The sequence below is a fragment of the Phoxinus phoxinus genome (genome assembly GCF_949152265.1).
Source record: "Phoxinus phoxinus genome assembly, chromosome: 14".
In the NCBI taxonomy this organism is placed as follows: domain Eukaryota; kingdom Metazoa; phylum Chordata; class Actinopteri; order Cypriniformes; family Leuciscidae; genus Phoxinus; species Phoxinus phoxinus.
Window position 1 is genome coordinate 9604918 of NC_136889.1, and position 17271 is coordinate 9622188.

General features: G+C 37.7%; 1 protein-coding gene across 3 annotated transcripts in view; it reads right to left on the reverse strand.

The window, feature by feature from the left end:
- The window catches only part of trim8a (tripartite motif containing 8a), a 23298-nt gene continuing 6027 nt past the window's right edge, over positions 1–17271 (reverse strand). For all 3 annotated transcript variants that reach the window (XM_079635836.1, XM_079635835.1, XM_079635834.1), the window contains 5 exons: positions 5501–5596; positions 3856–4089; positions 3322–3353; positions 3099–3214; positions 1–2320 (listed from right to left, as the gene is read on the reverse strand). In XM_079635836.1, coding sequence (XP_079491962.1) covers positions 1698–2320; positions 3099–3214; positions 3322–3353; positions 3856–4089; positions 5501–5596 — 1101 coding nt within the window. In that variant the 3' untranslated portion in view covers positions 1–1697. The remainder of the gene's footprint in view (positions 2321–3098; positions 3215–3321; positions 3354–3855; positions 4090–5500; positions 5597–17271) is intronic.

Below are 17271 nucleotides of genomic sequence, written 5' to 3' on the forward strand. Positions count from 1 at the left end.
TCGCTTCGGACTTGCCCATAATGCTGTTACTATCTTATAAACAATCATTAACTTTACTTCAAATATAACCTCCAAACCTGTTTTGATAATCAACAACAAGGTCTAGGCAAATGATCCAAGCCAAAGACGAACAGGGTCGTGCTTGATTTATGGGATTTTAGTTGGATCTGCAACAAAATATTTTTAGAGCTTGGCATAATAAAAAAAAAAGTAGATTCACAAAATATATAAAAATGTCCACTGGGTTATAAAATATTGTTAATGAACATGACGTTTCCAGGTCTAGAAATCACATTTTTTCAAAATAGGCTGCCACATATGGTTTTTCAAGAAAGTGGTAACTGGATTTCTTGATTTTTAGTTGTTTCATCTTATTTTAATGCTTTTGTCTCGTTTTAAGTCACGATTAGAAGTTTGCTGAGGCTCCCTGCTTGAGAACCACTCCATAGTTTAGAGCCATGACTTCCGCCGCCAAAAAGAAAACCACATTTCAAAATTACAAAAGACTTTTCACACACATCTGTTTAAACCAGCATTTAATACTCTTTTGAAGCACATTTATTTCGATTTCCAAATGTATGCATCCAGTTTTCTTGTATAAAATATGTGGAAAAAAAGTCAACTGTTCTCTAGTCTCATTCAGTCAAGTCTTTTTGGGAGTTCTGAGTGCACAGAAAGGCCTTCCTGCATGCCTACAAACACCAACAGGAAGTTTTTCCAGCATGTTCACAACAATCAGTGTTCCACGGTGACCACAGACCCCTTCGGGCTTCACCGTCACCGACTAAAACAGGAAGTATATCTACACCGTTATAAGACTCAGAGGTGTGTGTAGGCACCAATCATCCTGAACATGCTTCACATTTGCTTAAATGCAGGAAATAACATTATCTGACAGGAAGCAGAATCCAGAAGTACTTCAGATGCAATAGCTCATGACATGCTTGGTGGAACCTCTGAGTGAAGCTTCCAAAGAACCTGGATTGAGTTTTTGTACTGATCTTTTCCAACCTACTGAAAATTAATGAAAAATATTAATACATAATTGTAAACATAACAGAAAAACAAGAACCTCTGGCCTCTAAGGAATGTAAGTAACACATCAAACCATAATCGTGGTTACCTGTGGAGCGGTTCAGCAGAAACTTAAGCCCAAAATCTGAAGGTGCAGTAGAGGTGAAATGATAAATAATAAACAGACTGTATCCCTCTTTTTTAATAACAATATTCCCCATCTACTGATAATAAAACTGTAGAATATTAATAGCAATGTTAAAAGGAATCTTTAGCACATAATAAAAACCAACCAGATTCCAGATGCCCTAAAGGCAAGAAGAGGGGAGGTGAAAGGAGTTAAAACTAACTCCGTTTACATGTGATCATTATCTGCTATGGGTCAAAACCCTCTGCAATTATCCCAAATCTGTTTGTAATTTTAAAAACTCAGCTGGGCCCCGCCTCCACATTTCTCAAAGAAAGATTCCCTTATTATTTTACACAGGGACAGACAGGGTTTTAATGCTTAAGTTGGAAGAGATCGGAGTTTTTAAGCCGAGAGGCTTGCATTGCATGATAAAAAGTGCTGTTTTCCTTGTAATTGTGAAGTTAACAAGCCTGATTTTGAAAGACAGGCGGGAAAAATGTCTATGGAGGAAATGAGCGAGATATCGGAGATAAACCGGAGATGCAGTGGAAGGTTAACTGGTGACGTATGGTTTAGTGGAAGATTGCCCATACAATCCATAGAAATCAGGGTGCCTGTGGCTCTGTGAGGCGTCGATCCAGTCGTGCATGGAGAGCCCTTGGAGGGGCTGGGACATTGAGGCCGTGGAGGGCAGGGGGTGCGAGTAATCCTGTGTCCAAGGGAAAGATCCCGAGCGAGGGTAGGGAGGATGGCCGCGGTGGTTCGATATGGAGGGGACGCTAGAGCAATAGCAGTTGTCCATCGTGCACATGAGAATCTTACGGCCACCGTACTGGGGCAGCATGGCCTGCTGGGAGGAGCTGGGATTGGGGTAGTCAGCTGGAGTAAAAACTGAGCTGGAATGATGGACCGACTGGGCGCTGCTGCTACTGCTGAGGCCTACAATGTGCTGGGTGGAGCTACAGGGAGCCAAGGGCGGCTGTGACGTCGGCCCGTCTGTGGAGCTGGAACCTTGACCCAGGAACTGCTGTTTGCTCATGGGGCCTGACGAGGAATCCAGCAGCACGCTTTCAGGGAAGGCTGTGGAGTGTTTGCGTTTCTCACCCCCGGAGGTATTCGCACTGGAGGGGTGGACAGATATGCTCTGGAGGAAGTGTGCGGGAGTACTGAATGGTGCTGGAAACAAGAGGATGAGGAGAATGAGTTTGATTTGTGGGAAAAAAAACAAAGTGTTGAACAGAAATGTTTTTGCAAGACAAGTTAGTGGTTCTCAATTGGTTGTGCTTCAAAACTGTTTATCATATAAAAGTTTAAAAAAGGTCCCCAAAACCAACATTTATTTTTTCTTAGGGTACGTTTACATGACAATGATGTACTAAAAATGAAGACGTTTTTTCTTTGCGTTTTTCACATGCAAATAACGTTGTCAAAGCGATTCCAGTTCACACGGGTCAGCGAAAACAAGTAAAAAGGCCAGTCGTAGGCGATGTCACTAAAGAAACGCTTTGCGCCTATACACTGAACACGTAACATCACCATTTTCACAAATTAACATTTTTGTAGTTTACATGGAGATGATAATGTAATAATACGTGATAATGTGATGTTTTCAAAGCGTTCACTTTGGGTTTACAGGCCCCCAAACCGCCAATGTCCAAAATGCATAAAATGTTTTATGTTTTTAGTTGAAACCGGTGTTGTGTAAACAGCCCCTTCTTCAATGTTTTATTGGTTTTTAACCTTTTTGAGAATGAGGGCATTCCAGGGTCAATGACGAATAAGAGATAATAAAAAATCTTTTATAATCTCGTTTAATCACGTGTCTCCAATCTTTTTATTCATGTTGGTGGTTTCATATGAGCAAACCTTTTATACCAGAACTCATGACCCAATTAGAGACCAATAAGTTGTGCGACTCACGAGTTACTGAGCCACTGAGTACGTTTTTACTAACCTTCCAGTATTTTTCTCAAGTTCTTTTCCTTTTTTGAGACTTCAGACAGGAATATTTTGGAATTAAGATGACCCACTTTGTAAGGAGGCAGAACACTGCCCGTACATGATGTTGATCTGTAAAAAGTCCATTTGACATCAACAGATTACTAAACATTCAAAAACATTCAATAAAAGTATTCAATTTCAATCAATTTCTGCACTTCGGTTCATAAATGACATACCTGTCCATGAGTATTTTCACTGGTTTTGTGTTCTACGAAGCAAAACAAAACAGAGCACAATATTAATCTTCCTCTACAAGCTTCTGCTTGACTGCCTCTTTGTCTGTAAACATGGAAAAATCTGGAAGTGCAGATCTACTGATAACAACCACATACAGACAGGGAAGCATTTCTCACAGGTATGGGCAGATTCACATGGTGTGTTCACGACAGTATGTAGGTAAGTGCGAGGGGATTTCGAGCAAAAGTCAAAGGAGAGTGTGCACCCCAAGACACCTGCCTTACTGCCCAGTCAGACAGACAGCGCCATTATACGAAGGAAAGTTTCAGACAGGCTTCCAAGAAACCGTGACATCACGTTTAATAATCAAAACTTAAGGCAATATTGAAATATTTCACTATTTTATTCTTGCTAGACATTTATTAATCCCCCTGCAACATCCAAATCGCACACACGGGACTAGGATATCATAGGCAGTTAAGGATGACCAGATGAAGTCATCTGTGAAGGGTGAAAGAGAGAATCGACCTCACCTTCATGATGTTAATATTCTCCGCCTTGTCAAACACAACTTGGACAGAGCTGAGCAGTTTCTTGGCCTCCTGACGGCGTGCATTGAGCTGCAGGGTTTGGGTTGAGTTCTCCTGGCAGTATTTGGAGTGTGCTTTATCCAGCACCTCCAGAGTTCTCCCCAGGTCGTCTTCTAAGAGCTGGTGCATTTTGTGATACTGCAAACGCACCTCCTCCTTCAGCTGCTGTACCTTATCCTGCACAACAAACACAAGGTGCACACTGAATTTCTAGTTTCCCTAAATGTGAAAACTTCAACAAATATCTCCCAGTAGGAAAGGAAATTAAAATGATTTTATTGTTTTAAAGTCTCTTTTTATCGCACCGTTAAAAAAAAGGTGATGCTGCAATGTATATTATCAGAAAATTTAAGTGGTTTTTGACCTTAGATGGAAGTACATCTATTGTAGGAGAGGTCCAAAACAAATCAAGGAACCATTAAAATAGCATAATATGGGCACTTGGGATTTTTCTCAGGATGAGAAGCTGAGAAGCAGAACATTTTAAGTAATTTCACATCTGCTATAGAGTTTCAGAAGAGGACATGTAAAAGTGTTTGTAGTGCAGCTCACTGAGGTTTAATAGCCTGCGAGATACACAGAAGATTGAAATGTGTATCTGTGCTATCTAAGTTATACTTAAAAATCTTCATATACTTTCACAAGATCATCTGTAACCCCTTTACTTTACTGGCCATTAAACTGTATTTTGATATATTTGTCCATATGAACATAAAATGTTATTTTAGTATTATTTATATACTAAACAATATAGTTATAAACTAACTTTAGTAAATAATACTGTCTGTATACTATTATATTGTTTATTAATATTTTGAATGAATTTTTTTAATCAATTTTGTTACATGCTGTCATGTTTATTAGTTAAAAAAATGTTTTCCATTTTAGTTTTAGTAATTTTAGTACTTAGTTTTTTTAACTTCAACTTTAAACTTTTTACTTTATTTTAGCTTTATTATAATAACGAAAACACGTTTAATAGTAACAATAACAACACTGGCAACATTTGTATCAAAAAGTGCTTGACATAATGTCACTCGATATGAGTCAGTCACAAAAAGTTTGATTTTGTTCACATTTTCATTTTGTAGCTTAATGTGTCAGCACAACTTAGTTTCTATACGTGACTGTCTTTCACTTTTGTGTTTACATTTTAAATTACAAAAATGAATTATTTTGTCTGGAAATTTTATTCTGGTGCATGTTGAATGAAAAGTGTTTATGTATTTGATTGTATTTGCTTCACTAAATTTAAACTTTTCTTGAATTTTCATATTTTTATGTGGATCCCAGGAAGAACAGCAGCCATTGTACAAGCGAACGGGGATCCAAATCCGAGACCAGGGGAATTTGACCAGACCTAGTAGTATATAACACTTGTCTAATACATTTTTCTTAAACACAAACATAAAACTGCAGACAGGGAGAAAAGGTCTACATATAGTTTAAGCACAGACGCCCAATGTCATACCAAAACCAGCCTCTTCCATATTCATTAGCTGCAGTAGAGGGTGAGGGGAGAGACAGGCAGACAGATAGACAGAGTAAGACAGAAGCGTGTGTGCATGTCGTATGAATGTGTCTTTACCTCCACCAGCACTTTGTCAGACTCCAACTTATACAGCTGCTCCTCGATGTCTTTCACTCGGTCGTCAATGCGATCCTGCTGCTTCATTAACATATGCTGAAGGGAAGAACAAAGACAACACAAATCAAACCTTTTTCCACAGATCCATGATCTGCCAAACTTATCAAAATAGAATGACTCCAGGTTCAAGGAACATCTGAACTGCGAACTATTTTTAGCAATATTGGTAACGCTTTACAATAAAGTTCCATTTACATGAATAAAAAAAACAAACAATGAAAAATATAATAACACTTTATGTTACGGTGTCCTCGTTACACTTTAAATATAGCCTACTTACTTTAGTAAAAAACAGTAAATTATGCACAATTATGCTGTTAATTAATATTACTCAGTACCGCTGTAATTAATTGTATATATACACCATAACAAGGACACCTTTAAATAAAAGTGTAACCAAATATTATTGTAAAGCATATATTAACCTTAGTTCATGGTAACTTCAACATTTACTAATACTAGGGATGCACGATATATCAGCCACCATATCGGTATTGGCCGATAGATGATCATTGTTATCGGCCCGATAAGAAAATGTGTCCAATAATATTAAAGCCGATAAATAATGGATTATATCTTTCAGCTGAGATGCTTCAGATGCGTACTGTTTGTCATGATGCTTTTAAATAGCTTGAAATATAATTGAAATCACTTCATAAAAGGAAAATACCATTAAGTGGAACATATGGCGCGCAAGTCTGTCTTTTTTTAGTCTGTCTGTATTTAGGCTACATGGAACGTTATAATTGTGTGCTTGGGACATGGCTTTTAATGGTGAGATTTTTGTTATTGTAATCAGGCTCTCAAAATTTCTATAAAAATTGGGACTTATTTGGATTTATCAGCCAATATATCGGTTATCGGCTTTCAAATATAAAGAATTATAGGTTGAAATTTTCATATCGGTGCATCCCTGACTAGGCTAATACATTATTAAAATTAAAACTTGTATCTGTAAATATCATTAATAGGCCTGGCCTAACAGGAGCTAACAATGAACAGTTGCATTTGCATTAAGATAAATAAATTCTGTCACAAATGTATTGCTCATTGTTTGCTACATTTTAGTTAATGCATCATCTAAAGTAATCTAATTGGACCTTATTGTAAAGTGTTACCAACATATTTTTTATCAAATAGTCTTAAAGTCAAATTCAAGCTAACAAAAGCAATGCATTCTCCATTCAATACAAAATACAACCCCAAACAAACAAACAAACATCCTGCAGGCCCTCTCTATGAGATCCCCCCCAAAAATAATACAAAAATAGCTTATTACAGCAAATGAATGAAACAAAACATGTCGGCAATGAGACTAATTCATCAGAATCACGTTTGCTGTGTGATTCTGCCTGCTATTAGGTGTCTGGACAGGTTTTAAATTGGATTCAGAGGAAGCCACTAACCCCAAAGCTCCCCATCCCCCAGCCAAATCAAAGCCTGACAGTGTGCTGAAGCTTTTATAATCCCCTTTATACTCAGTTTCACATGCCCACGAGAAGAACACTGTACCTCACCACACCAAAGTCCATAGGATGCTGAATAACAAGCCAATTTAGTCGTTTAATCAGACAAACGTCCATGCAACATTCAAAAGGCCGATTGCAAAGGGAAAATGCAGCTGTCATGACAACAATAACGCACATTGTGCATGCACGAGTGTGCGCATTATTAAGTGTGGAAATTTGAAGCAGAGCGAGAGGGGGCAAGGCCGTCTCAGGCTCTCATTTTGCTTGCTATCTCTCCCTTTGTTTGCATGGGCTTCTTTCAGTGTCAGTGACAGATTGTCATGTTATCCCTGCATAGTGAGATGTGCACGAGACCGCTGCAGGATCTATAGGTCACATGAGAAGAGGCACATTCTTGGGGCCTACAGCAACCGGGCTCCTGCATGTAAACCCTTGCATGGATGCCAAACAAACAGCATCTCTACAGTTAACAGCTTTCACTGGTCAAGGACACAGATATAGCGCAATAGTTCGGAAGTAAACATCTCATTCATTTTCTCTGTATACAGACATACCATGAGCTCACAAGTCAGTGTCATTTTACCTTCATAAAAAAAAAAAAAAAAAAAAGTAAGTTTAAATGCCAAATTAACAATGAAATACTACATTACCCACAATTATGAAGTGAGATCCACCAATCAGAGAACTTGCTGTATCACTATATATTGATATACTAGCTACTGAACCCCTTAAAGGTGAACTATGCAGGTTTTTTTACCTTAACCGAACAGCTTCAGAGTCATTGGAATGGTTGTATTACTTTTTTTCGGGTTGAATGGTGGTCGTTTCGCACCCCCCTATTGCCTGTGAGCGGAGAAAACACACTTGCAACTTTGAGCCGGCGGGCCGCGGCGTCAGGAAGTATCGCGTGATATTGGGTCTCGCGATGTAAAGAATTGCTTTACGGCAAAAAGAAATCGGCTAAAATTCTATCATTGTTGCGCTCCCTCACACTGTTCGAACCTGAATCAAGACGACGTTTTAAAGAATGTCCCGTCTGCTTTGATGTCGTTGATCTACTAGCCTCTGGTATCTGAGAGTCGCCAACAAGTTTTTCGACAGTGTTGTCAAATATCTATTCCGAAGCTGTAGGGGGAGCTCTATAGAGAAACCTGCGAGCAAAAAGCGAGAATACAGCGAAGAAATTCCCGAACCTTCATAGCCCTGATTTAAGCTCGGGACACACCAAGCCGACTTCAAAGAACTAGTGGCGACGAAAGCCGACTGCGTTGTCGTCTATCGTCGACTGTGTCTCGGGGAAAGAGCAGCTTTTGAACACACCAAAAGGACTAAAGGCGACTGTTAACATGTGTTCTGCGCGTCATTAAATATCTGTCTATATCAGCAGGTATCAATAGTCTATTTTATTTCTAATCATTTAAAAATAAAAAACTGAGACTGCAGGTATACAAACCGTAAACAAAGCAGCACTTGCTTACCATTTTCAATATCAATAATGCGGACCACTATCTTTATTCCAGTCGGCTCAAGTTATTATCAAAATATTTGTGCATTCGATTGCTCAGGTAAGATGACATAAAATTATAACAGCCCTCTGTCTGTACACAGTCTTGACTTCTTTGCTCGCTTTCATCGCTTTTATTCTCATTCACTAAGCTGAACAGCCAATCAGAGTTCTCTCTCACCGATGGCCCGACGGCGATTCAACATGCTGAAAGCTTATAATTAAATAAATCATAAAAATGTGAAATTAAAATAAATACATATGGCAGCCACAATTAATTTATTTTTTATTTTTAATTGCATTAGGGCTGCAATTTAGCCTGTGTTTCAGAATGAGGACTCGCTGGCAGCACATGATCCAGTGTTTTCAGTGTCTCGGAGCAGCTCAATTCACAGTAAATGCTGCTCCACTGAAACTGCATCACTTTATTTTCACATTCACATGTCCAACATTTTTGCTGACATAAGCTTGCAGCATCCTAACAAATTTGTAATGAGAAGCGTTTAGAAATCTGTAGTCAACTAAATAGATTTCACAAGTCTCTTTGCGCTTTTCCACCAAAATAAAAGCTGGAGGGTTTAACGTTTGAATAATTTGTTATTATAGTAATATTTCTGTCTTCATTTTTTATAATTAGAGTTAATGAATATAATAACTATAATAATAATAATAATAATACATTTCAGAAGCAATACTAATTGTTTTCTTATAAGATTAAATGTGTATCTATAATAGTTAAAATCGCAATATGAGAAAATACAATTTTGTGACCAAATCATGTATACTGTAAATAAATCATTTAAAAATAAAAAACAAATCTTTTATTTATTTACCTGCATGTCATGTGACTATTAACTGACATCAGAGAACTGTGAACATGTTGTTAAATTATTATAATAAAACGTTAAAATCTCAGGAGAAAATATTGTGTCAAAAGGATTCAGGTGACAAAAAACTGTGTGAATCTCTGATCTAGGAGCTGATTAAAGGCTTTTTATTAAAGCGTTCATGAATTCTGTGAAATATCAATGGCACTAAAATATCAAAGGCACTAAAAAGTGGGAGGTTACTTTTGCACATGGGGGATGATGATTATAAAATTTAAACAGTGTTACTGAAAAAAAGCCCTCATTACCTTCTCTGCAAAGGATGCTTTAATCCCATAAAGTATAGTGAACTCGCTCCGTGAACAAATCCAAGATGGTGGACAAAGCATGCCAAATGTTTGTTCATGTTTATTGTCTATTTAATCAAGTACTGATGAAAATGTTATGTATTTCTGTGCTTATTATCGCATCACTTCATTCGCTTAGAAGTATGTTAACGCCAAATTTAATGTCAATTGTAATTTGATCTCTCTTGAGCTTTATGATAGGAGCTCTCTCTGTTTGTGCGTTGAGCGGAGCTGCTGCCCGTGCTGAGCGTTTCGTTCCAGTTAGTAGGCTGTCATTAAAGGCAGCAGTCTATGTAGGAAGCAGACAGCAAAATAGCTCACTACATTCTGGAACTAATCAATAGTTTTTAACAGATGAGTGTACCACTGCTTTGGTCTTACAGACTGGCATTTCGAGCAGTGGTATCAGACTTAGTCACCGATTACACAGTTACATGCACAGGAAACTGTACATCTTCAGCTCAACAATGGCCAAAGCTTCACGCAAGATGCTAGCAGGAAGTAAAAGAAAATGACTGCACTCAGTGCATTTAACTTATCAGCAATCAAAAAATATTTAAGGTTTTTAATTTGTTACAACTGTTGGTGTACAGATGAATGTATCCATGTGCTATACATCTGTGGGAGCGCTTCTCGTTTCAAAACGCGCAGATGTGCAGATACGATCTGTCAGTCTCTTTTGATTCGGAGCACGGAAGGTAGCATCTAAAGAATCTAGACTTCTACAGACAATTAACTGTCTCTGTGATAAATGCAAGCCATTAGATTGCAGAGATGCAAAGCCTGATGATAGGCTTGTTGATGGCTTTTTTTTTTTTTTAAGCCTTTAAGGTGAAGAAGATGCAAGCTCAGACTGAGACCAAAATAAGCTGGTTTTGTGGGGTAGTGTGAGGGGCGTGTGTGAATTTCACAGCTAAATGCTGGATGGGAGTTGATTTATTTCTGCAGTTTGTAAGTGACTCAAAACAACCTACATACATACATTCACAGCAAAGACAAAAGGTCAGGCATCCTGGCAGTTAAATGTGAAATGTGCGAACAGCACACTGCTCTGAAAGCACAGTGAAGATAACTTATTCACTTATGAAATGGATAAACTCACAGCATTCTGACAATTTTTGAATGAATGGTGCATGATTTTGTAAAATGGATGAGTAATGATCCGTTTCAAAGAAAGGTCAGCATACATGTTCAGATCTGGCACGTTCCATTAATATAGTACCCTTTGTGTGCTATAATAAATATAGTATTTAGATATAATTCATAAACTATTATCTAACATAAAACTAACCTTTCGTTAAAAGTAGCCAGAGAATGAGTAGAAAAAGCTTTCCTGTAGTTCAAACAGTAGAGCGTTGGCGCTTGCAACACCAAGGTCATGGTTTCGATTCCCAGGGAAAGCAAGAACTGATAAGAATGTAAAATGTATACCTTGAAATGCAATACAAGTCTCTTTGGATAAAAGCATCTGCCAAATGCATAAATATAATATTTATACTCACCTCCTCTTAAATGGCAATTATGGCCTGTCCTATGTCTATCCAACATATAACATCTAAATATATCTATCTAAAGAAGTTGACTAAATGTTAGTTGACGAGAAGAGGCTTGGTCGACTAAATTTTAATCATTCGGTTAGTCGGAGAAAAAAAAAAAAACTCCACAGGAACTGCCGAAGTCACTCATTGACAGATCGCGAACACGGCTTGGCCAATGCGTTAATATAGTCGGGCAGAGAATCCAATGACCACAGGTAAAGAATGACCACAAAAAGGCGATGTGTGACCTTAAACAGGTCTTAACATTTAAAACACGCAAGTAGTAGCCTGACATTATCCAATTTACATGGCCACTCGTTCTATCGCTAACGCAAACCTACATAGGCCTAAATGTGCACTAATATTAGGCGAATATATCCAAGTGTTTGCACGGAGTTTGGAATCTAAATTTGTTCCTCATTTAATGCACGATATGTTTAACTTCCACGTCCAAGCCAACATAGCACATCTTCTTAAATGCCGGCTTCATTGTTAGCAAGACACGGAGCTCACTTCTCCCCGGCAACGTGGACAAACTCATGTTCCTTTCTCATAATATAAGACTGAGATTGGCGGGAGAAAAATTATATATACATTTATATTTTATATGTTCAATATTATAATTTAGTATTTCTCCCTCTACTACTGGCTTAAATGAATGACAGTTGACTAGGAAAATCTTTAGTTGGGGCAGACCTAAAAATCATACAACAATGTCATAATTATGAGATACTCAGAACAATTAGGTAACACTTGATTTTACAGTCTCCCTGTTACATATGTTACATGTACTTAATAAATTATGCATCATTACAAGCAACTAACACTAAGCCAAACTTTATTCATAACCCTCCCCTATAGTAAGTACCGGTACATGTTTTTAACTGATATTACTTTAACTGATATTAGTACATAAATGTATAATTACAAACTTTAAAATTAGTTGCTTACAATTTTTGGTTACACTTTATTTTATGACAAAATCATAATAAATCATCCCTGTAATCATGATTTTCTCTTTGTTACAAAATAACATTCCTTAAAATTGTAACATTGTATCATTTACATAAAATAATTTAGACCCCTTCAACAGTATGGCAGGAAGAAATTAATCTCACTCCATTATATCAAATTTTACACATATTGGGTCTCATTCATGAAACACGAGCAGAACGAATTGTTGTGTAAATCGTGTGTAAAGTGGTTCTGGCGTAAATTTTCGGATTCATTAAAATGTTCGTATTTTCCAAATGTTAGTTGGTACGAAAGAAATCTACACCTGCTCCCAACCACGTGTAAATAGTGCGTTTAACATCCGAACGTTTTGCTCATTAATAAAATTCACCTAATCAGGTACATTTACACACAGCATTTTGAAAAAATATTATTAGCCTATATATAGCAATACATATGGTTTTTCTTTTTACTTTTATTATGAGAGCCAGTGAGCATCTGCAAACGGTACACTTTAATAAAATAATTAATTGTTTTCAATAGGGCTGGGCTATATTTTTTCGAAGTGAACTAATTCGTTTTTTGCAGTCGCTTCATGTCGAACCATTTTCTTTTCACTTCTGGGACTGTTCGATTAACAGATGAAACTCCATTAACTGCATCTGTATGCTGCCAAGCTTCCTTTTTTTAGGACCTGATACGCCACTATAGGCTCCGCTTGAAAATAAAATGTGGCGTTTTTAATGAACTTCTGATAATAAAATTCTGCATCTGAGAAATTGTTCTTTTTCATTCGCTTTTGAGAAGACATGTTGAAATCCTTCGTTTGGTGTCATAATATGATGCCCATATATAGTTGTCAGTCGGATTTAATGGGCGGGATTTATGGTAATTGAGAATGAGCGTGCACGCGCGTACACACACACGTTTCACTATCACATCTGACGTTTACGAAGTATTTGTGAATCAGGAGAAGAGTTTTCGGGAAGGTCTCTTTACGCGCAAATCACTCACATATTTACTCGTATATTTACGAATGTTTCATGAATGAGGCCCATTGTGTTTGTGTGCGTGCTGTGTTGACTGCATTCATCATCAACTACAACCATTAAACCTTGTAATTGCACGACAAAATCATCCAGATAATTTTTTTTTTCATATTTAGGGAATATGAATTTATCAATAACTAACTAGTTGGTGCCTAGTGAGAGACAACATAAGTGGCTTGCAACCCATCCTGGCATGGTTCTATTCTTTTTCTAAAAATCATCAAAACTAAATAGAAATAAGTTTATGTTTATTGGTAGAAAGAATAAAAATCCAAAATCACACAAATTAGAGTTATAAAAACATATTTAGAAGTGTCTAGTATTTTTAAACGTGTCCCCTAAAAAGGTTTTGAATGAAAACTAAATCCTCTGATATCATATTTAGATTGACCTCTTGAAAGTGAAATGTAACTATACACACCAAGTCCGTCACCGACCAAGAACCAACTGCACATAGCTTTTCAATAATGTCTTCTGAGTGACCCAAAAATGAAAATTAGCCCATGATTTACTCACCCTGAAGTCATCCTAGGTCTATATGACATTCTTCTTTCAGACGAATACAATCAGAGTTATATTAAAAATGTCCTGGCTCTTCCCAGCTTTATAATGGCAGCGAATGGCTGTATGTCTTTGGAGATCAAAGCGCATCTATTCATGATTAAAGTACTCCGCGTGTCTCTGGGGGTTAATTAAGGCCTTCTGAAGTATAGCGATGCGTTCGTGTAAGAAAAACATCCATATTTAAAATTTTATCGGCTAAAATAACTAGCTTCCGACAGACAGCCGTACGCATCGATTTGCGCCAAAAGACTAACCCTTGAACTTGATGCACAACTTAATGACGGTAATAGACACCCTTTTGCGGTTCAAACAAACAGGGCTGGGCAACTGCGTTCGTCATTACGTTGTGCGTCAAGTATAATGTGGTACAAGTATAAATCCAAAAATATGCATATTTTTCTTACACGAACGCATCAGAAGGCTTTTTCTTTTAGATGTGATCTGTATGATTGACTACATTTGAGTTTCCTGTACTGTTTTTCAGAACCACCACAAAATAAATTGTTCAATTTTAATAAATCATTTTTAAAAAAAAAACGAATCCTTCATGGAATGAACTTACTGAATCAGTCAGAGCGGTTATGCCGGGTACACTGAAAGCACGATTTTTAAAGTCATCGGATCGCTGTTCTTCTCCAACTACACGACTGTCTGGGGGACCATTAGTTGCTGTTGTGCCCACATTACACAACAGATCGGTGACAGGGGTCACACATAACACAACATTTCAATAGGAAGAATCACCAAATCACTGGTACAAACTGTTTCACAACTAAACACTTTCAAGAATTGATACAGGAAATGACATAAAATCATGCGTGAGACTGGATTTCTTCCTGTTGAATGTTGCACACAAGAAGCCTGTGATCCAAGTTGCCTTTAGACAGATCCAGATATTTAGCATATTTCACAGCATCAGTAATGCATCGGCGCTTCTCTCAGATTCTTATCTTTGATCATACACACTACGCAATTGACCGATTTGCCTCTTATTTCGGCCATTTGTCTGCAAGTATCACAAAACTGTCAGCGAGTGCAGTGTGTACCCGTCATTACTCAATTAAAATCACTAACGGATGTCGACGTTTTCATGATCCATTTCAAGACCATTTCCTGGTTGTAGTTACAACAATACAACAACATGTAGCCTAGTTAAAGATGGTAAAAGATTTTTTTACACTGTTTGTTAAATCGAAGAAGGTTAGCCTATCTGATATGAAAAAAAAACAAAGAAAGATCTGTTCATCTTGGCAGAGGCATGATGACAATGGGAAATGGCATGGCACACAGCATGATGAAGCAAAGCACCATATTACAGTACAAACTGCTTCCATATAATCACATAGTGCATTCATCTACAGCAGCTTTGCCCAGATGAATTGCCATCACAAAGGACATTGCCAGCTACGTGCTTAGCTGATAAAACAAGCTTGCTTACTACTTCCTTATTTTCATACTAGAATTTCTCCATTTTCTTTTGCAGTTCATTCCAGAACACCTTCCTGTTAAGCTCTAAGGCTGTATCCGAAAACGCATACAGTAGGCCAAAAACAGTATTACAAAAGAAGTGTCTCCGAATTCACAATACTCATAAAAAAGTAGGCAAAAAGTACCCGGATGACCTACTTCCAGCGAGATTCTGAAGTGTGCATTTGATGGACATTTTAGTATCCCATGAGGCCACAGGAGAGGATTTGCGAATAGCAGTGATGCCACATAAGTGACGCTGGTGAGTAACAGGAAAATGACAACTTGGTGAATGTAGTACGTCCGAATTACATTCACGGCACACACACTCATACTATATAGAACTGAAGATACTTTTTTAGTGGTGGTGAAGTAATTCTTTATTCAAAATAAGTACCTACTTAAAAAGACATGCGATTTAGGACGCAGCCCAAATGATTAAGCAGTTATGTGATCCTATGCAGAATCTGCATGTCATGGGTGCAAACAGTAAATCACATTCACCACTTTCACAATAATATGGCTGTGATTCCAAACATCTGAAGTCATACGAATGTACAGAATGTTTCTCAAGAGCGACTGTGAGAGTCACATAACGCTGTCGGGACTTGCCTGCGTGCTACGGTGTGATAAGAATGGCCTCTCAAATTATTCAGTGACACCACAATCAATTTTCAAGTCTTTCTAGAGCAAAATCTGGAGGGCATTTACATTTCGAATGATCCGGTCCAACTGAAAGCATGACTAATTTGCAGAAAATGGTCAAATGTGGGCTGAGCCACATTTATATAATTCCTCACTGCTCGGGTCCTATATTTAAAAACGCAGTTAATTTGTGGAAGTTATTCTATGAAGCGTGAATGTCAGTGGGCCATCCAAAAGAGTAAATTAGTCTTAAGCAGGCTCCGGTCATATTAACCAGTATAAAAAGGAGCAAAACGGATAGTAGGGTGATCCTCCATTGGATCTCCCATGATGTCATCCCTGCAAACAGGAGGCGGATTATTGGGAACGGAGCAGAGAGGGAACTGAGGTCACTCCCTTCCTGTGTCTGCCGAGAACCCATGTCCTATTCCTGAACAAGAGGCGAGGGAGCAAAGAAGGCCAGGCAGTTTTATTGTGGGACCACTTGAGTCACACTCTCTAAATTTATGCACTTGCGAAAGAAAGAACAGAGGGATGTGTGTGTCTTTCAACAGCAGCTGTGGGTAGAGAAGGCCTTGCGTCCATTTCCTCCCTCTCTTTCCCCCTCCTTTTACAGACACTTGGCTGCTTTAGGAGCCATGACACATTGGCCATCTAAAAAGCATTCCTCCACGCATCCAGAAGTCATCCCTGCCAAGTCCAGCAGCAGCAGCTCAACTCACAACAGTTCATTATTCTTTGGGAGGCAGCTGAAGGAACAGCGTGTTTTTTCACTCCTACACTGCAGAATGTCCCGGCTAATTTTCTTATTAGCATATCCATCAGTTTAATTGATAGGTAAAAGAGCTTTTAATAAGTAGCTTTGAGGATCAAGAGAGATAAATACAGAAAAATACAAATGGATAGAAGTATTTACATTTCCCCATTACAAATATCATATCATCAGCAGCATCATTTCAGATAAAAGTTTAACTTTCAATGGAATAAGATAATAAATAAATATCACATAATAAATGCTACAATCTTACTTATTTGATTAGTGAAATTTGACCAAGAAATCTGAAATATTTCTCCATTTACATCAATTTAAGTACACAGTACACACTGATATTCAGTGTGGACTTTTGGACCCCACTTTAAGTCTTAGTATATGATTATCAGACATTTGGTTTTCCAATATTCAAGAGCTTGGTGTTAACATCTAAAAACTTTTTAAGATGACAAGTCTATGTAAATAGTTTCATCTATAAATCAAATAAGACAAGAAGTATTCCTTTGTGAAGTGCTACTCCGTAAAACCTGTTTTATATAGATACTATATGGGCCTAAGGCTCATTATTTCTGCTA